This window comes from Halichondria panicea, chromosome 10, assembly GCF_963675165.1.
Source record: "Halichondria panicea chromosome 10, odHalPani1.1, whole genome shotgun sequence".
Classification (NCBI taxonomy): domain Eukaryota; kingdom Metazoa; phylum Porifera; class Demospongiae; order Suberitida; family Halichondriidae; genus Halichondria; species Halichondria panicea.
In genome coordinates, this window is record NC_087386.1 from 4,578,268 (window position 1) to 4,599,708 (window position 21,441).

Consider the following 21,441-nt stretch of genomic DNA (forward strand, 5'->3'; position numbering starts at 1 on the left):
ACCACGCCATGTCAAGAACAACTTGGGGTTGGACGAGGTAAGCTGTCTCTATTACTGTTACATGTTGTATGTGCACGGATATATTTTTGTAGGTGTTCATAAATTGGGCTAGTACGGAGGCCAGAAAAAAGGAACTGGATGATTTTAAGCCTGGACGAGCTCAACTTCAACACACCCCCTTTAATGCAGTCGATGGAAGGTGAGAGCAAATTAATTGGCTAATATTAAATATACAGTACATGGGCTTGACACGTCAAATCACAAGTTGTCATTGAGAGGGGGTACGCACTGGCTGTACAGTATAGGGGGGTGGTCCACTGTGTGTGGAGGGGAGAGACACAATACACACTAATTGATATACACAAGGATGTTGTGGGGAACTCTATATTTAAAAGAACCCATTAATTGTTTATTTTATATCGGCCTGTAGTATCGTTTCACAGGAACACTTTTAGTTGACTTGAATTTATTTTAGCAATAATTATGGCAACTGCCTGAATACAACACATGGCTGATCTTATATCACACAGACAGGAAGGGTTACGTAATGGCTATCTATTTATACATTAATCACAGTGAGGTAATCTCATGAATAACATTCTTGTTCACGATACCACATTGACAGTTGCTACAATAACATGGATATAGTCTGGGAATCAAGTGCATGTACCTACCCGGCTGAAAGGACCCTTGGGGAGGACGACCTATGACCTTTGGAGAGGTCGGCTGTTCCATAGTCACCACACAATATGGCAGCAGGTGAGGGGGCGTTAGTGGACACTTGTTGATCATGATGTGTGCACACTTACGAAAATACTTGCATGTATACGTATACATTGCATGTATATATATACGTATACATTGTATGTTTATTGCTACCCGTTGCATTGTGGACACTTAATAACTGTGAAACCAGTCTATAGTGATCACCCTGTAAGCAGCTAGACCACCCTCTATATAATACAGCCATGTTAGTGGGCCCCAAAGCATGTGTTTCAAATTGTGTTAGCAGGCCACATCTTTAGTGTTATTGTAGGGCTGCTGGAATAAAATACGTTACTTAAAATAAGTAAAACTAATGCAATGTGCAAATACATTGGTGCTGTCTCTAGACTGGATCCAGGAATGGGAGACATCAGAGACATCACCACTAGAGTCTGATTCCCAGATCTCAGACAGAGGTGATGATTCTGTGAGTCATGCAGTAAGCACTCTGGCTGGATGCGACACAGAGGAGGCACTAACTGACGACAACAAAACAACATTCGACTGGTGTAAGGAGGGGAATAAACGATCTCTCTATACTCTCTGACACCAATGTCAATCAAACTGACCAAGATAGGATAATAATTGTGTATGCCAAAGTAATCAGGTTGATACTTCATTCAAATAATTTTTATGCTGAAATGACTGTCCAATTATAAGAAAATTTCTGTCTAATTTACTTGAACTATATACTACATGATATGTAACCATGCAAGTTTGGAATGTTGAATTTTGAAATTTATGCTGATTGAAGGCATTTCATGGTCTTCTTCACTGGACCTGTGATCGTGGCAACCTAAACTGTTGGCAGAGTTGAGTGCTAGAACTAGCTAAGCGGCAGAGTCAGCAGAACATTAACACGATAGACAAATGTAACAACTGACAAAAAAGAGATCATGCATGCACCAAAATCAAAAGAGACGCGCAGAGCCTCTTTACAACAAAGAATCTATTGTTAATTAACACGGCTCTGCTCCACAGGAAATAATAAACCTACTTAACATTCCTAATAGAAACCACAGCTACAGTAACTAAGTAAACGATGTACACATTAGTCAAGTGCACACACATACACATAATACTAACAACATGAACATGGTGAAACTGCATGTACTTGTGAAGAGGGGTGCAGCAGATGTTAATATTTAGGACACATTAGTTGGGCGGAGTCCAACCAACGCTGTGCTGCGCTCACAGCGTTGGTTGGACTCCGCCCAACTAAGGACACATGTATACAGACAATCAGACACCTCTTCATTGGTGAGAGAGGAAGTATTCCTTTGCTTGTGTCTATAGCTGTCTGTCTGTAGATCTTTGTTTTAGTCTCTACGGCTGGAAAGTCAGTTTTGTTGTGTATCTCTATGGTAATTTTGGAGATATTTTTGCATTTGATGGTGATCAAGAAAAATCACTATTTTTGTGAATTGTGTAATTTCATAGTGATTGATTCAGAGGAGGTACGACAACATCACGTGCGTGGACAATGGAATGTCAATTAACATGCAGCAAAAGATGATGGGAGGGGCTGTTATCATGCAGACCACATCCCTACTTTTTGCTGTAACTTACCTCAAGATGTGACTGCATGAGAATCAAGCAACTAAACAACTTTTTAATTTTATTGAATTTTGTTAATTTTGCACATTTCCCATGCATGCATGCATACACTTATTAAATTTGATGACAATTTTACAGAGAGTGTAACTGTTGTATGGTGAAATGCATGCGAGAGACTGGTTCCAGTTTGTACTGCTCTATGGTGAGCCTTTGTTTCAAAATGGCGATACAAAATACCATGTGTTGGTGTCCCAAAAATCAACTCGATTTGTTCATAGATACTATCTATGATTTGTTTTATCAACTCGATTTTATCGACTTTATCTGGTAGGGATCGACTCGATGTGTTATATCAACTCGATTTTATCCAGGTAAGGATCGACTCGATGTGTTTTATCAACTCGATTTTATCCAGGTAAGGATCGACTCGATGTGTTTTATCAACTCGATCTTATCCAGGTAAGGATCGACTCGATGTGTTTTATCAACTCGATTTTATCCAGGTAAGGATCGACTCGATGTGTTTTATCAACTCGATTCCAGGCCGCTGGGGGAAAAGGCGAGTTTCGAGGGCGGCTTGATATCTAGGCTATCTATGGCCGGACTCACAAAGGCGCTAGGCACAGACAAGGCACTGAGACTCTTGAGTCCACAGGCAGGCCTACAGCAGGTCAGAGTAGCTGACCTTCCAGGTACGCCTGCAGAAGGTCACAGCAGCTTACTTGTGCTGGATCACAGTAAATTAAATCACTAAATGCTTGTCTACTTGACTCTTGAGTTCATGAAACATAGCAAGTAGCTGCTGTGTGATCTCAGGCTCAGAAGGTCCCCATATGAGCTACTCTGAGCTGCTGTAGGCGTGCATGTGGCCTCAAGAGTCTCAGTGCCCCTTGTCTACGTCTGAGCCTAGCGCCTTTGTTGCAAGAGTATATAGCCTCTTTATCAAGCCTCCCTCGAAACTCTCCTTTTCCCCCAGCGGCCTGGAATCGAGTCGATCCTCTCGAAATCGAGTTGATAAAACACATCGAGTCGATCCTTACCTGGATAAAATCGAGTTGATAAAACACATCGAGTCGATCCTTACCTGGATAAAATCGAGTTGATAAAACACATCGAGTCTATCCCTACCAGATAAAGTCGAGTTGATTTTTGGGACACCAACACATGGTATTTTGTATCGCCATTTTGAAACAAAAGGCTCACCATACTGCTCAAGCTTCTGTCTGATATGATAGAACACACCTCCCACAGACATGTTTAATTCATCTCCCTCTTTGGACATCTAAAATACCACTCAGGAGAAAGCAATATTACTAATGCAATCTGTGCAATTTTTTTGACCGAGTGGTTGTGGAATGTGGTATGCCACATTAAATGGTCACAACCATCAATTTGTCTAGTAAGCACACCACATCAAAGGTACACACCCACATAATATAAATACACAATAGTCATGCATGCATGCATGGCCATTGAGGTTGCCAACGACTGACTGTCTGCATGTGATCTCACTTCAAAATCTCCCTAGCATAATTAGGTTTCCACCTTTGTAAACAAGCCAATTCCTACTGTGGTCTGCCCAAGGGTGGCCACCATAAGCATATTTCGCAGCACTAAGCTCAGTCAAAATTAAATACTAATAATTATGCACATACCATGCATGTATATATATAATTATATGATTATAGTGACACTGGAGCAAGATCTAGGTGCATACATGAGTACGTGACTGTAGTAGTTTAACACTGCACACTCATGCAAACAGGTCACTATATATATATACACATAAATGTTCTCACATTATTTCCAAAGAATGTGAGTTTCTAGTTCCGTCTTGAAGTAAGGTGTTTGGAAAAGGGAGTAACTGTGTGTGCATGTGGGAGGTGTGAGAGGTGGAGTGTGGAGTGGGTATAGAGATATATATAACTGCAAAGCCCTAAAAGCAAGAGGTTCATTCAGAATTAATAGCAATCAACTGTCACATGCATGCAGTGTACAGTTAAAGGAAGTAACTGTGTGTGCAATGCAGTGTTACGATTTATTTGCTCAAAGTAAAGAATTATCTATGGAGATGGGATTTGTGCTGCATACGTATTACATTTTAGCTTGGCAGATATTATGATCTGTGCCTGTTTCTTGTGTGTGTGTGTGTTCAACGTACTGGAAGCAGTCAGTTTGTCTTTGTGTAGGAAGTACCATAGTCTTTGTGGACAGAGTGAGCACACGGCCGAATTCTGGTCACCTTTGTAACAAGTATACCATACATCTCGGAGTAAACGTAGAACTTGAAGTTTGCAAACGATAGAAAAGGTTGTCCTCTGACATCTTGGTGTATAGGATTGAGTGCACTGTCGAAAATGGGAATGTCATACAAGTTTAGCATCATAAGAACATAAACAAGTTGTGCACAAAGTGAAGCCACACATGTACAGTTAAGAAAGGCATCATGGGATCATAGTCAAGACACAAGTTAAACAAGTGAAGCCACACTGTGTCTAAGGATAGCCCCACACTGGTGTTTGTGGTAGTATAACAAAAACAACCCAGCACCTCTTAGGCCTACAGTTTTACCATGTTAGGTTATAAAAGAGGCATATATATGGAATCATGTAATTGAATTGAGATTGCATGAGGATTGACGATATTTGGACACATCACTAAACATGCATGCTATCTCTACATGATTTAGAGGAGACCCCTGAGTGTGCCTTAACCATTAGACCACAGAGGCTTGTATTATATGCTCTTTGAATAACTTCTTTCTGGAACAGATCTGAACTGTACCTGGTCGTAAAATTTGTAGGCAGACAATGTAGGCCAGCCAAGTATAGACACCATCGCCGTTGCCAGGTAACGGGGAAGACCAGCTGCTGTATTGATGTGGGTAATAACTTGTTGTTGTATTCTATCCCTAGACTACCAGTGTGGCAGCGATAGAATGTATTGTATGCCATTTATGGGCTCATTTTGACATGTATTAGTTTCCGCTGATGGATTGTTTTAGTTGAATATAAAAAAAGCGCTTATATAATCGGACTAACAAAAGTAGTGAAACAGAAACTGAGAGTGCAGCATCCACAAGTGAGTTGAAGCTAATAAAATGTGAAATATACGGCTATAATTATTATATAGATCTAGAGATATTCTAGTTAGCCTCGATTCCAGCCGCGAAGAAAAAGGCGCCTTTCTTTTCGCGGCTGGAATCGAGGCTAGTTTGTGGTGTGGTATGCCCTCATTTAGACAAAATATATAATAGTTGATGTTTAGCAGCAGACAGCAAAACAATTCTCATGAAGTAGATTATTCATTTCAGCTTTCCACGTTAGAAGTAAGCCTCTACTGATTAAAACCGCGGGGATAGGTACCTCGACAGTGCTTCGTTTCCAAATGGCAATCCCTATATTATTTCAATCCCTTTATAGCAATTTGCCATCAGTTTTACAATTAGCATTCTACTATGGTGTGTGCAATAAATATACACATGCAGTTATTTGGGAGCAGCGTAATCATTCACATGCCAACAATCATCATCACATACATGCACCTCAGATATGCTGTCTGGAAGTATTCTCAGTTGGTTAGTGCTGCTACTGACCCTGGCTGCTGTTACCAGGAGCGAGCACTATCACATTGTGCCAGTGGATTCAACTGAATTTTGTAATGGATATCGAAATGGAACTTGTTTCACTCTCGAGCAGCTTGTTCAAACAGACCTGTTATCTGTTGGGGACGATCTCACCTTAAACTTTCTGCCTGGAGATCATGTGTTAACAGAGCAGTTATTGATTCGTAACTTCTCACATGTGAAACTTACTGGCAGCACAACTACAGCTGTAGTGGGGTTCCATAGCAATGGTACAATACGTCTTGTTAGTATTACTGACTTGAGTATCGAAAACTTGGGTTTCGTTGGTTCACAAAACTCACATAAAGGTTTAATCATTGACAGTGCCCACGAATTCTCCATCAAGAACTGCTGCTTTATGAACTTTGTATTACTCAATCAGATGGAAACCAACATAGTTACAATCACTAATACTCAAGCTGCAACAATTGAAAGCACTCTCTTCATGAATAACACTGGTCAGGCACTGCACGTTGAGGCTGATGATGTGTACATAATAAATAGCGAGTTCACTAGAAACAATGGAGGTGCCGTTGACATTGAATCGAACAACTCTCTGATCAACAACACAGAGTTCAATTACAACAGTGCTGTGAGCGGAGGAGCATTACAAGTGGTATCTGATACTGTAGTGATTACTTGCTGTAACTTCACAAATAACAAAGCTTCTAACTGTGGTGGAGCGATTGATGCTGCTAACTCAGGCAGTGTGTCTCTCTCCGGTAGCACACTGACAAACAACAGTGCTAACTACAATGGTGGAGCAATGCGTGTTGGCTCAGGAAGTGTGTTCATCTCAAACAGTGAGCTGACAAACAACAGAGTTGGCTCTGATGGTGGAGCAATTTATATTGACTCAGTCAGTGTGTCTATCTCCAACAGTGACTTTACAAACAACAGTGCTGATTACGTTGGTGGAGCAATTATTGTTGTTGCCTCAGGTAGTATGTCCATCTCCAACAGTGAGCTGACCAACAACAGAGCTTATTATAGTGGTGGAGCGATTATTGTTTACTCAGGTAGTGTGATCATCTCCAACAGTGAGCTGACAAATAACAGTGCTGACTATGGTGGAGCGATTAGTGTTTACTCAGGTAGTGTGTCCATCTTTGACAGTGACCTAACAAACAACAGAGCTGACCATAGAGGAGTGATTTTTGTTAACACCGGCAAAACGTCTATCTTTAACAGTACGCTAGCCAGCAACATTGTTGACAATGGAGTGATTTATGTTTCTCAGTCTACCTTGATTTTAAAAGACACTAACATTACTAATAACATGGCCAGTTCTAAGGAAAGCATTATTTATGCTTTCAACAGTCGAGTCGACTTTAATGGATCTACAACACTCAGTAACAATCGAGGTGGTTTGTTTGGTGGAGCTATCGGTGCCTTGCAGAGTCAACTATACATTAATACAGAAGGTGTGATCATCACCAACAACACGGCAACCTATGGAGGAGGGATATTTCTAAGAGAGAGTACAATCTTTGTAAACGAGCCAATAAAGATCTATAAAAATACAGCATACCAGGATGGAGGAGGAATGTATGCATATTCTAGCAGAGTTGAGTTCCAATCAGTTCAGATGGTAGATGCATATGGTCAGCCACTTCCTCCAAATAAACAGAGTGAGATTGCTCACAACGTTGCTGAGAATAATGGTGGAGGTATTTATGCAGTATCTTCAGCTATAGAACTTACTCAATCACATGTTCACATTAACTCAAACACTGCAAACACTAATGGAGGTGGATTGTATCTACAGCAAAGTTCAAAACTGTACCTCTTTAAAAATAATGGAGAAGATTCATGGAATAAATTATATGTCAAGTTAATGATTATTGAGAACTCGGCTCAATATGGCGGAGGGATATTTGTGGCAGATGACACAGAGAGTGGTGCCTGCAGAGTAGGAGCCATAGAAACTGATGATACTCACACTATTTTTGCTGGCTGCTTCATTCAAACAATTAAACTATATGAGTGGCACAGGGACAGCTATAATCGAAATTATTTTAACACATTCATGACCAACAACACAGCTACCCAGTCAGGAGCAGACATTTACGGAGGTCTTTTGGACAGGTGTACAGTAAGTCAAAGTGTTGAATATTACATTTCTTCAAATGGATCTGGATTGGACTACGTAAGTAACACCACAAAGTTATCCACTGAATTATCAATCTCTTCTAAGCCTGTTCAAGTGATTTTTTGCAATAATGATCGTCGTATTATTTCTACAAGAAAGGGACACAAGTTTAAAATCAGTGTCATGGCTGTTGACCAAGTTGGGAATCGAATGAATGCCACAATTCGCAGTTCTGTTGTCAGTGAGAGTAGAGTTAATCGTCTCAAAGAAGGACAGGCAAAACAGGAAGTTGGTGATCAGTGCACAGAATTAGAGTACAATGTATTCTCACAAGACAGCTCTGCTCAAGTGGAACTCTATGCTGATGGTCCATGCATCAATTTTGGAATTTCAAGACAAATTATTAGTATTTCATTTCAACCCTGCACATGCCCTATTGGATTCAAGCCAATTCAGTCTGATATTGAGTGCAGGTGTGACTGTGATCCAGTCTTGCAACAATATCAGATAACAAACTGTTCTGAGGAAAATGGGACCTTAAAGCTAGAAAGTAATACCAACGTATGGATAAATACCATCAATGAAACAGGGTATATTGTTAGTAATTGCACATTTGACTATTGCTTACGAAGGCCAGTTGACATCAGTCTAAGCAGCCCCGACAAACAGTGTGCCGATAATCGAATTGGAATCTTATGTGGAGGATGTAAATCAAATTTCAGTCTTGTGCTGGCTACGTCAAAGTGTAAAGAATGCTCTAATCTTTACCTTCTTCTACTAATACCATTTGCGCTGGCTGGCATAATAATAGTTGCTGTAATTCTTGTGCTCAACATAACTATAGCAACTGGAACTATTCATGGCCCCATTTTTTTCGCCAACATAGTAGCTGCTAATAGAACAATATTTTTTCCTAGTTTAAATAACTTTTTAACAGTTTTTGTATCATGGGTGAATCTTGATTTAGGTATTGAGACATGCTTTTACAATGGAATGACCTCTCAAGCAAAAGTACTCCTTCAACTTGTCTTTCCCGGTTACTTGTTTCTTCTAATGCTTTTTATTATCATTTTGAGCAAGTACTTTGACTCATTTTCAAAGCTCCTCTCCAACAGGAACCCAGTTGCCGCCCTTGGCACACTCGTCCTACTGTCTTATTCCAAACTCTTACGGTTTATCATTGCTGCACTGCAATACAGGGTCTTGGATTATCCTAATGATACAAATGATATAGTTTGGGTGTATGATAGCAATGTACAATTCTTCACTCCTGATCGTATTCCTCAGTTTGTTGCTGCTGCCATAATCCTCATTGCCGGTGGATTGTTTACTATACTCCTCTTCTTTGGACAGTGGTTTCCTCGCTGTTCCAAGATTATGAAATGGACCAAGAACACAAAGTACATTGGATTCATGGATACATACCATGCTCCATTCACTCCCAAGCATCGCTACTGGGTGGGACTGCTCCTTTTTGCTCTGATTGCTCATAACCTAGTAACTGCTATGGCTCCAGACACTTTTCTTCCCGTGCTATCATCTGGGGCTGTATCAGTTGGACTGATCGGCTGGAAACTACTGAATAGCCGTTTGTATAAAAGTAATTTTTGTGATTCTTTCGAAAATCTCTATCTACTCAATGTTGCTATTCTAGCATTCGGCACCTCTTATGTCAAAGATACCAAGAAAGATCAGTCAGCACTAGCCAATACGTCAATGGCTATATCATTCACTCTATTTGTGACAACACTATGCTACCATTTTCACCAATTTGTACTCAAAAAGAGTAATACATGGCTGAAGATAGAGGACCAAATAAGAAACTTACGAGCAGGTGTTGCAGACATTAGACTCCAAATACCTAACAATGATAGGGAAATGTATGATCTGGTAGCCGATGAAAACGATGATGATGAATTATTTGAAGCAGTAGATAACTATGAAGAAAGAGACCCCATGAATCCCACTTACATTGACGGAGCAGAAGAAGCTGACCCTGATCGCTATATCACTCCTCCTATTATCAGACCAGCCACGAAGTCAGAACAGCTGAGACTATCCTACATGGATGAACTGGCCCCCCTCACCACAGAGGACTATAGACCATCCCCTCCCCCTCCAAGAGTCATCCATCGTCCTGTCGTTACACACACAGAAATAGGCCCCATACGAAATGAAGTATGAACGGTCTTATTTAGCTTAGGTACCCACCATTCACATTTGCAAATTTGATTGTAATTTGTGCTAATAATTATTGATACAGAGATTATAGACATTTTATAGAGATAAGAAATGATATATATGAATCCTATTATGATTGTGTACATTGTGATTTTTGAACTATCAACATACATGTATATATGTACGTACTTACAAACTGCATAAAAACAAACAAAGAGACATAATTATATATATTGTGTTGACCCATGCACTGACAATAATTAAACATACATGCATGCATGCATTCACAGGTTTGTGGTCCAACACAGAATCAATTTGGATCTTATAAATTACAGGTGTGCATAATTAATTATATATTACCCGTATGCTGCTAATATTTCAAAAGGGTGTGGTAAAGTCTATAATTCCTTTGCTTCCAAAGTAGTTCAGGAATGTACCAAATGTGACGTACAAGCACAAACTTTAATGGCTGCGCGACTATATTAGTTCAAATTCCTATGGTGCACACATTTGTGCAAGAGTTTAGAAGTGTAGAGTACAACAAGATGCTCATGGAGCATTCCCCCTGTCGCACATGGCGAACGGATATAACTTTGTAATGATCGAACTGGCAATAGAGCTGTCTCTCCCACATGCACAGATTTGTGTGACACCATGCATGGATATATATATATAGAAGAAAGGGATTGGAAATGGAAGTACCCTCGAAGTACCATCCGACGTGTATCTTTGCAGTTTTAAGAATAAGCTCGTTTTTCGATCATCATGCTTGGTAGATAATCTACTGTCTTTTTTATTATCGCTACTGTCATCACATGTTTTTGCTCTAATGATTATAGTTATTCATTCTTCACTATACTGTTATACATTGTTATTGTGATACTGTTATTATTGTAGTACATGCACATGCATACCGTATAGCGAGTATATATAAACTTTTGCGGAATGACGGTTAGAAAAGTTTTCGCGTATTTCAGCATGCATGCCATGCGATACTAAATTCGTGGGTGTAATGTTCGCGATCCATGCTTAATCAGCGAAAACCGTAAACATTTATACCCTCGAAACATAATAATTATGTACACGCTGTATATACGGTATTGTGTTCTTTGGGATAGCATGTCACTACGCATGGATGGACTACCTGTGCTCAACACTGCATGTATTAGGAACATCAATTCATCACAAGTCATCATGATTATATGCCCGCATATTCCAAAATGGATGTATAATAAATATATAGGGATCGGTCATCACCCCACCAGTGAAAATTGCGTGGTATATTGGCCGGGATGGAAAACTACCATGCAGTACGTGTGATTGACGTTGTAACGGATTGGAGTTATGCTCTCGTCTGATTTCTTGTTTCCACGCTTTTTGGTGGTTCCCCTGGCCAATCCTAGCAATTTTTAACATTGCAAATGTTTTTTTTGTTGGATAATCATGATGATTTGTGATGAATTGATGTTCCTAATACATGCAGTGTTGAGCACAGGTACACACAGTCCATCCTTGCGTAGTGACATGCAGTACAGTCTACTGGTGACCTGCATGGAATAATGTGGTGGATGGAAGCTGGTAGATGGATCTGAAACACAGTTTATATAATGTATATTGTACATGTTCATGACGCTGTAATGGATTGGAGTTATGCTCTCGTCTGATTTCTTGTTTCCACGCTTTTTGGTGGTTCCCCCGGCCAATCCTAGCATGTTTTTCTAGTCGGATTGTAATTGAGTTGACTATGAGGTTGATCTACTGAGTTGACCTCATGCAAAGTTGATCTGGTAAGAATTGATCTCGTGTGCATAGGTTTTCTTTCAATACGTACATTTTGATCTGTGCATTGACAAACTCTCATATTAAATTACACACACATAGCTAAGCCACACCAGTGAGTCAGTATTCGATAAGCTATAATTACTTTGTAAATTGCTAAAACTAAAGGCCAGAAGTGCAAAATTATTAATTAATTGTTGGACTTGCAAGATATCGATTATAAACCTCCTCCACCACTCTGTGTGCATTGTAGTCCTCGTCTCTAACTCTCCACTTATACCAGCGAGCCAGGAGGCAGTACATGATGAATCCAATCAAAGCCAATATGATAGAAAATAATGCCTGAATCAGGGAGCAGTACTGTGACTCACATATATAGTTAAACAGGAACAATACAATAATTCCAAGAGAAATTGATACAGTAAATAAACAAATAGCGTAGCCAGCTAGCAACCCACGAACTCTGTATGGTGACTGTGCACATACAAACTGAAACATAACAAGGATCGTGAAGTTACTAAGAACGCCAAAGAATGCACAGTATATCATGTATAGCCAAGATCTTCCACTGGTGATGTTTACTCCATAATGAAATTCTTCAATAGCGATAATGATAAAGTATGCAGTGTTACTTAGCAATACACAAAATGACCCAAATCCAATTCGCTTGAGAGTTGATGGTAGTCTGTTTTTCACAAATGGGTAGATAATGATCTCGTACGCTATCATTGTAACGATTCCAGTCCACCATGGACTATAACCAAAGCCATATATCAACACAGAAGAACAGCTGCTGTTTGTGTGGTCCCAATACCATACGGTTTGAATTGATGTAGTAGCCGAAAATACAGCTACTAGTGGTGTAAGAACAATGAGAATCTTGAAGAAAGTTTTCACATCCTCAACTTGCTCTGTAGTAAATGGTCCACCATATTTTGTCTTCCCTAGGTCTAATCTAGAGGGTACGTTTTCCTCCCAGTATGTGAGAGCACTGCGATAAATAGGAGCCTTGTGCTTAGCTGCAAACTTGAGAACTTGGTAGATAGTTTTGAGGGCTTTAGTCGTGTTTGGCTCAATAACTAGCCATTTTTTGGCGAGGAGAAACATTGTACAGCAACTAATGGATGTGCAGATAATTGGCAAAGAACTCATCAACTGTACCATCCAGCTGTTAGTAGTACACTCAAGTAGTATTGTATGAAGTGAATCTGAAATCCACAATCCAGTTGACAGAGATATTTGAAACCATGCTATGAAGCTAGTAGTGTTGCTAGTGGAGGCTTCAGGCATTTGATCCAGGCCTAATTCTAGAGCAGTCACAAAACAAGCTATTAATCCAATAATCCAGATTCCATAAACTATTGGAGCCACTCCACCACTTATGAAGTGTAGTAACATGGTACTCTGTTTGAGCTCAGAGCTCTCCAATATTAACACACTTATACACGCCATTAGGGAAGCTATGAACAGCAGATAACACCCAGCTCTGAACACTTTGAAGTTTCCAAACCTTGCATCTGCCAACCAGCCAGCAAACGGAGCAAGAAACAAAAGGGGAATAATGGGCACTAAACCAAACTGAGAGTAATTACCGACATCCTCTATTCCTTGAAACAGTGTATCATACATCTTGAAGTATGACCAGCTCGTAATACCTAGTAGACACATCCATATCAAAACCAGGAAGGCTCCTTTGGAATAGAAATACTTCATTTTGTGTTCTGATCACGAGCTGTAACTAATAACTTGAAAACGATGCAGCGAGAACAAACAATATTGTATTCTGCATGGCTCCTGAATATGAAAGTAACAGACTTTTCCCCAAAATGCATATCTCTGATAAAGGAGAATGTGTTCATTAATTTGTTTTGTTTGTGTATGTTGGCACCTATAGATCTACATGAATGGTAAGCCGCAACTGAGCTCTGCACATGCGCACTATATAGATCCAATTAGCATTATTACATTGTTACATTGTTCCCCTCTAAAAAATAAAATCTGTCCCAGACTACATCAACAATATTATACCATGTGGTACATATTGCATAAATCGATCATGGGCCGGGGTGTCCTGATCGATGAGGGTATCGGTGATGTGTTAGTTGTTGAGATTAAACTTCATTGTTGTCCTCATGCATGCAAGCAACTGTAGGTGAGTGCCATGCAGGCGTATTGCTTGTTGAGCATTGGGGAATTGGAATTCTACTTTTGCGAACATGCTCAAGTTGAATGATTGGGAGACATGATGTCATTGTAAGCTTTCATGCAAGGCTGGTGTTTCGTTTGTTGCTGTTACTGGACACGTTCCTGCATTGTGAAGAAGATAAACCAGGCATATATGTGATCTTCCTAAGATGTCTGATGCATCTTCGGTTAGTACTGGCAGGTGCATGCACTCCCGGCCCGCCACTGCCACTACCACTCTTGCTGTTGTGTATGGTGTTACTTGGATTGGGGGACGATTGAGTTTGTTTTGTACTTTAGCCCCATATGGTTTCGTTGATACTGCAATAAACGGGAATTATTCCTAACCACAGAAAAATTGAGGGTCATGTGTCGAATGACAAGCTCTGGAGTTGCATGCTCTAACTACTCTGGTGAGGAATGTGTTTGCTTCTCTGAGGGAGTCCTTTGCCAACACTCGGTTCATTTAAGCGATTCTGTGTTTATGTGTGCCATTTCACTTCTGTATACACCTTGACTCTATATTTTCTATAATAATTATATATAGGATTTAGTAGAGGCAGAAAACAAACTGGATTTCTAGATCTAGCACACGGAGAGGTATACAACCAGCTATAAGACGACCCTTTATATAGAGTTTCTGGAAACATTTTTCTGAGACCAGGAAAGGCACACATAATTATAGCAAAGGTTTGTCCAAATTAATCCTACAGCACTAGCTCCCAAAACCCAAAACAAAGACAAGTCCTTCTTAAATACAAAATCACAAACAATCTATGACTTAATTACAACTGTTCAAGTTTCATTCATAGATTACTAAGTAGACCATGCTTCTTTTATAGTAGCCTTGGCAGCATCTCTGGAGAAATACAGTAAGCCAGCACGCCTCGCCATTCAGCTACATGTATAGATCTGAGCTGCAAGGTTTCTCACTTTTGAAAGTAGCAATAATTATGATTATAGGATGCACATTTTCTGCAATGGAACAAACATGCACACTATATATGCTTCGTGTCGGTTGGACTTCGCCCAACTATAGTTAGTCAAGAACCTTTTTGAGTACGTGCTCGTTACTTAAGGCTACTGTATAATTATGATGGAAGGTGAGGCAACTCGGCTCTGTGTGCATATAGTAGCGCACATGTGGTTGCTATTATATACCCCCTACACTGGTATGTCATTTATGTGCAACCAATATACATAATATCTATCATGGTGCTTAAAATTAATTAATGATTGGGTTAAAGACAGCATGTAGGGTAGCTTCATTAATTATTACTATAGCTAGTTAAAAACAGTTTTCGATGTGTTTGAGCCTTCATGCTTAGTGCTAGCATTTCCTACTACTGTGATAATAGTCATTTCCGAGTGCACTCTGTTTGACTTCCGAGTACAAAGCTGTTCTGTCCAGTTCTTTCTCAACTTGGTGTTGAAATAGAGCAGTATGATTGGGTAGGACACTCCGTGTAAACAGCTGATAAAAGCAAATGTCACACCTTCTGCGAAACTGGCCCAGTTTCCAAGGTAATCTTTCACTCCTACTAACTTTAAAACTTCAGAAAATGCTTTGCCAAACAAATAACCTAATAGTCCATTGCATAAGACGATAAACACCATCAAAATAGGCATTAGCAGTAGTTTTCTGTTCAAGTGTCGGTATTCTTGGATTTTTTGCCTGACGGACATTTTCTTAAATAGCTGTACAGACCAAACTGATGTTGCTATGACTATGACAGAAGCTGGAAGCAGTGTAGACACAAAATATGCTCCTGAAGTTATGTTTTCAGGATCACTTGAAGTTATTAATGTAGTATTCTGTATGCATAATGGCTGGCAAGGATTTGATGACGCTGGTAGAAGGATCTGCGGAATCAGTAGCACTGTGAACCAAAACATTCCAGCCAGAAAACTTACTCCGATGCAAGGGATGATCCTTCTGTAGCTGTTCCATTGTTTCTTCCCTCTGATGATTTGTAGCTGTAACAAGCTCTGGCAAGTAATTATCAGCACAGAAAAAACAGTGGAAAATGTACCAAACGCTTTGATTATGGAATTTGTTATAACGTTGCATGTACAACTAAGCAAGTCTGGTGTGACTGTTACGGATATTATACATTGACCAATCTTGTCCACACAAAGCATCAATAACAAAGAACTGTATAGCACCGTTAGAGGCTTTTTGCCGAGCTTGCTCTTAATGAAGGCTGTGAAGACAGTGAGATTCCAGAATAGTGTCGACGGGAGTATTACTGCTAAATAAAGGATGATGTCAATAGCTACGAGTGGTTGCCAATACGGAAACTCTTGAGTAACATTGCCATTATAGTCACCGTAATCTAGAGACTCCATCTTTAACTGTTATGAACTGTGATTATATTGAATTCTTGCTATTCTCAATAAATTAAGTGTCGTTCACCCCTATTCGGCTGAAATGCAGGCATGTCGGACCTCCTCTGGCTTACACTGCCACATGCACAAGTTATATCATTGATCCATTGTATATATAAAATTGCATTCACAGTGGGGTATATGGTAGTGTAGTTTGTTCTGTGTGTGTTTGTGTGTGTGTGTGTGTGTGTGTGTGTGTGTGTGTGCGTGTGCACGCATGTATATAGGGGTGTAACTGCTCTATACCGTTGCAATGCAGGTGCAAGTGCGTGATAGCTTCTATATAGGCTTTGAGCAACTTTGGGAAATTTTGACCGGTGGATTTTAAAACTCGCTTAGAGGCCATCTTGAAGTCTTTTTATAGTTTCAGTTCAGACTTAGCGTAGCAACTTGCGTAGAAAAATCTGTAGCTATTCTACTTAGTATAGTTGTCTCTGCAGTAGAGCACAGCTATTACTATACCCGTGGCCTCCCACGCACACCTCGGGTAAATATAATACGATGATTATCACATAACTTTGAGCACGCATACATTAATTGACTCGATACAAAAATATTGATCTATTAACATTTATAATTTTAAGCCAGATTCTCGTAAGGTCTATATGGATGCACAGACAAATCACGTTTGCAAGTTTGCCGGCCCAACTTCCACTTTGAGTTATGATCTGTTGACCATTGCTGTAAAATGGGCTTCGTTGAATTTTGATACTTGTCTGGTATTTCTGGTCGAATGTCAACGACAATATTTTGGTAGATATCATGGGTAAGAAGGGTCCGTGGGTAACTGCGATGCTTTGGGTTTCGTATTCTAAGACGAGGGTCGATAACTACCTCTCCATTAAATAGGATATTGCACCTGATCATAGTAAACAATTGTGAGTACCACCAGCTCACCGAATCGTATTTTGGTGTGTATGGAAGTATGTGGTCCATCACTTGATAGTGAAAGGCGTTAAGAATAGCATCCATGTGGTATATTTGTACGTATACTGTGAGTTCACAATTCACCCCCTCGGACAAATTTTCCGTAGAGAAACCCCTATACTCGTTATCTAGGGGGATGATAACTACAGCGGGTTGAAAGGTCTTGAGAGACTTCTCATACATTCTCCATGGATTATGTGCGCTATTTTTAATCATACTTTTCAGTTCAAGATCATCGTATGAAAATGTAGTACATGTACTTTTCTTTCCTTTCTTTGGCTGCTTCGTAAAGCAAGTTTCTTCCAACAGTCCAAGTTGTAGACTTACTAGAGTTGAATATGTATTGGACGTGATGCAATGATGTGTCAGCGCACTTCTGTTTGTAACTCAAGATGATTACATCACACTGACAAGCGTCAGAGTCTCCAATCACTTCAGGAGACTTTAAATAAGTTGGTATACAGTTCTCTGTTTGCGTTAGATAGAGAAACCGAGCCGATGCTATTTCAATTGTGAACGGCGTTAAGGGCTTATACGTCAAGGGTTTTATATAAGCCCTTGAGAAATACGGTAGCACATGCAACCATAGAAATTCCAAGCAAAACCAGGAATAATAACATCTCACCTTACCGAAAAGGGTTCGATTGGCCATCATTTAGTTGATTTACTGTTGTTGAGTTTTTTCTTTTAAAATGTAGCCTCGTTCCCAGGCCTTCTTCTTCTTGCTGATGTAGTCGAGTTAGAGTCATGCAGCGATCAATGTTCCATGCGTCGCCAGTCAATAATCACATGAAATTGCGTCTACACGCAGTACAGGAGACTGAGTTGTAAAACAGATGTGGAGAGCTGCACAAATTAAGGGTCCCACCAAAACTTATCGATATTCGATGAAAATGATTGCCTATAGTAGAACTGCTACAACTTGATTCTAATACCAGGATTACTCTATATAGTAGTTCAGAGTATCCAACTATAATTATGGCAGTTGTAAGTATCTGTCCTGACTTGAACTCTGCATGAAACTCATTTCATGTTTACTTTACAGTTAGTATAGTAGATTATATATAGTAGTTTCCCATAATTATCACATGATTTTTGTAAATTATGGGTCATTATCATTATGCTGAAATTGCAACATTATAATGATATTCATTACACAAACCAGAAATTGTATCATCAGTAATAGCCTCAATCCCAGCCCCTCTCACTAGAGGGCCTGGTAACCACCGTTTGCGCGTGGGTGGATTCAATAGTAAATTTGTTAGTGAGAAACTAATAATCTACTTTGCCTGGCCTTATTACACAATTCTCGTGTATGCGCGTGCATGCGTATAATTAGAAACAAAAGTGAATATTGAATTGTTTACACAGACAAAACACGTAAATAAAGTGAATCTAGTAAGTCTACAAAACAAAGCAAGGAAACTAATACAGACTATAATTAGAGTAATTAGAGTATAAGTAAGTCTTCAGGTTAGATTTAAAAATACATACATGTATATGAACAACAGTATATAATAGGCAATTGTAGCGGGTAACGAGTTCCACAGGAAAACACTATTAACAAAAAAACTAGTGTCTTTACAAACTAAGGAAAGACTATGAGAACGAATATGTAGGAGTAAAAATCCGAAAATTGAAGGCAATCCATTTTGTTCATTATCTTATACTCAGATTAGAAACTCATGACATTTAGCTGGAGGGAGCCAGTTGAGATTTTGTCTACACTCCTCTTATCCCACTGTATTCTATTCCATTTGGTTGGTATCCACCTTGCTGCTCTTTTCTGTACTTTTTCTAGTTTACTGACGTCGCACAATTTGTGCGGGGACCATGCAGACTGGAGCTGCATACTCCAAGTAATGTTTGTATAGTAGTAAGAGTAGTTACTGAATCTAACATCATATAATTTTTATGTGCCCACATGAAGCTATATCATGAACAATTTCGAGACCACAAGCAGGAACTCACGAACATATTGATGTTAAGCTTTTTTCGATATGTAGCCAAAACTGATGATCTCGTGACTCAGCACACACAACTCGGTAAAGCATTGTTCAATTATATTCTGTTCGACTTAATTGAACCACACACACCTGTGGCTGTGAGGGTTGTAACGTCTACTGACAAATTAGAAAAGTCAGATTACCGAGATTGGAGTATCACGGGCCGGAGCTCAAAGATGACAAGACTTACTCACTATATATCCATGAGATCTATACCAACACACTCGGTCACTCCATTTTGGGCCATTTCCGAAGGCCAGGATAATGTTACAGGGAGTCCAGAGTCGATTGGGACGAAGTTGTTCCACAAGACATTTTGGAAAGGACATTAACACTTGTACTATAATTATGTAACTATGGTTTTAGATAGCTTGTGATTTGTTGTAGATAGTGATTGTAAATATAGTCATCTAGATTATGTTATAGTTGTGACACTAGCTTCGATTCCAGGCCGCTTGAAAAAGGCGGCATGGTATACCTTGTATGCGCATGCGCGAAATAATTGACAACAATTTCATCATACAAATTGTAAAAAACCGGACAAAGTTACAAAAGGGAGTAATACGTATGACAATGTGACCACAATGGCAGCTTTCAGAGACACTAATCAAAGTAGAATAATTATGCTGCAGCAGTTTTGCTTCTTCTAGCTCTGTTTATCAGAGACAGTTCAAGAAAGCCTCCCAGACAGCTAGAGCTGCCAGCTAGGAATAGTGGTGGACTCTTTAACATCAGTAGATCTTGAGTGAATAACTTCCTGAGTGTCGAGTTAAAGCTTATTAAAAGCTTTCAGGAATAATCATTAGCTTCTTTATCTTCAGCAATGACTTCTTGTCAAACATAAAGGCAAGATTTAGTAGCAGAACACTTGCCTGGTCTATATTACCACAGCCTCATCAGGGGACCCACAGGAACACATCATGCCTTTCCTATAACATCTGTAGCCTTACAGTGTAGGGTGTCGTTAAGTAGAGACTTGGCTTGATACAATAAAGGGCGTAAGAACTCAGTCATGCATCTTTGCACAATACTTCTATGTAACGAACTGTAAAATCAGAATACAAATAGTATATACGGTTTATTTTACTGACAGTATCCACAAATACACAGATTATCCCCTTTTTGGGGGGTAATGTACACGCATGCGCATACAAGGTATACCAGGCCGCCTTTTTCAAGCGGCCTGGAATCGAGGCTATTGTGACACATGCAGTGCCACATGGGATATATTGGCTCAGTAGTGACTTAGGCCCTACTGAGCCAATGTGCGCCACGAGTGAGCTGTGTAACAACTGCATTCCTTGTTGCATTCCTTTCCGTGTACACATCACTCCTTTTATAGGACAACTAGTTTCAACTAACTTGTGGTGGCTGTTTTCTGCCTACCACTGAATCTGTTAACAGTGTTATACTATACTAAAAGGGACCGTTTCAGGTTACTGGGTGGAGGGTGGACGGTGGGCTTTAGGTAACTTCAGCCATACTATGCCAGTATCTAGATAGTGGCACAGTTCAAGGCTTGACCTGTGCCATATGGCAGATATTGGCACAGTGTTTCCTTTGATCTGCCCACTCAAAATGCAACAAGAGAATATAATTATCTATTTTGTGCACGTGAATGATGTTGTGACAAATTGACGTATGGCTCTATCTACTCCGCTTTCTTGTGTTCACACTTACATTAGCTTCGTTCTCAATATTCAGACCGAGAACGAGGCTATATACATTGTACATGTATAGGGCAGCCTCTTCAATGTACGGTATGACCAACCATTAATTGCCTTATGTATATACGAGATGTGTACTTATACGTACCATTAATTACCTGATGTACGAGATGTGTTACTGGACAGTACTTATACATAAGGTCAGTTAAGGGACAGAATTCAGAATTTCATAGCCATCCTTTACTTAGCAGTAATACTCTCGTCGACACT

The 21,441-nt window shown here is 39.7% G+C and overlaps 3 protein-coding genes across 4 annotated transcripts in view; 2 read left to right on the top strand and 1 right to left on the bottom strand.

Moving 5' to 3' along the window:
- The window catches only part of LOC135343037 (gelsolin-like protein 1), a 133,219-nt gene that overhangs the window by 88,193 nt on the left and 23,585 nt on the right, over positions 1–21,441 (top strand). The gene's annotated exons all lie outside the window — the stretch shown is intronic.
- On the top strand, positions 5,858–10,320 carry LOC135343024 (uncharacterized). Its single transcript, XM_064539949.1, has one exon. The coding sequence runs from the start codon at positions 5,874–5,876 to the stop codon at positions 10,221–10,223; it is 4,350 nt and encodes a 1,449-aa protein (XP_064396019.1). The 5' UTR covers positions 5,858–5,873; the 3' UTR covers positions 10,224–10,320.
- Positions 10,241–21,345, bottom strand: LOC135343032 (solute carrier family 15 member 4-like). Its single transcript, XM_064539958.1, has one exon. It carries the CDS (start codon positions 13,710–13,712, stop codon positions 12,186–12,188), a length of 1,527 nt encoding a protein of 508 aa, XP_064396028.1. The 5' UTR covers positions 13,713–21,345; the 3' UTR covers positions 10,241–12,185.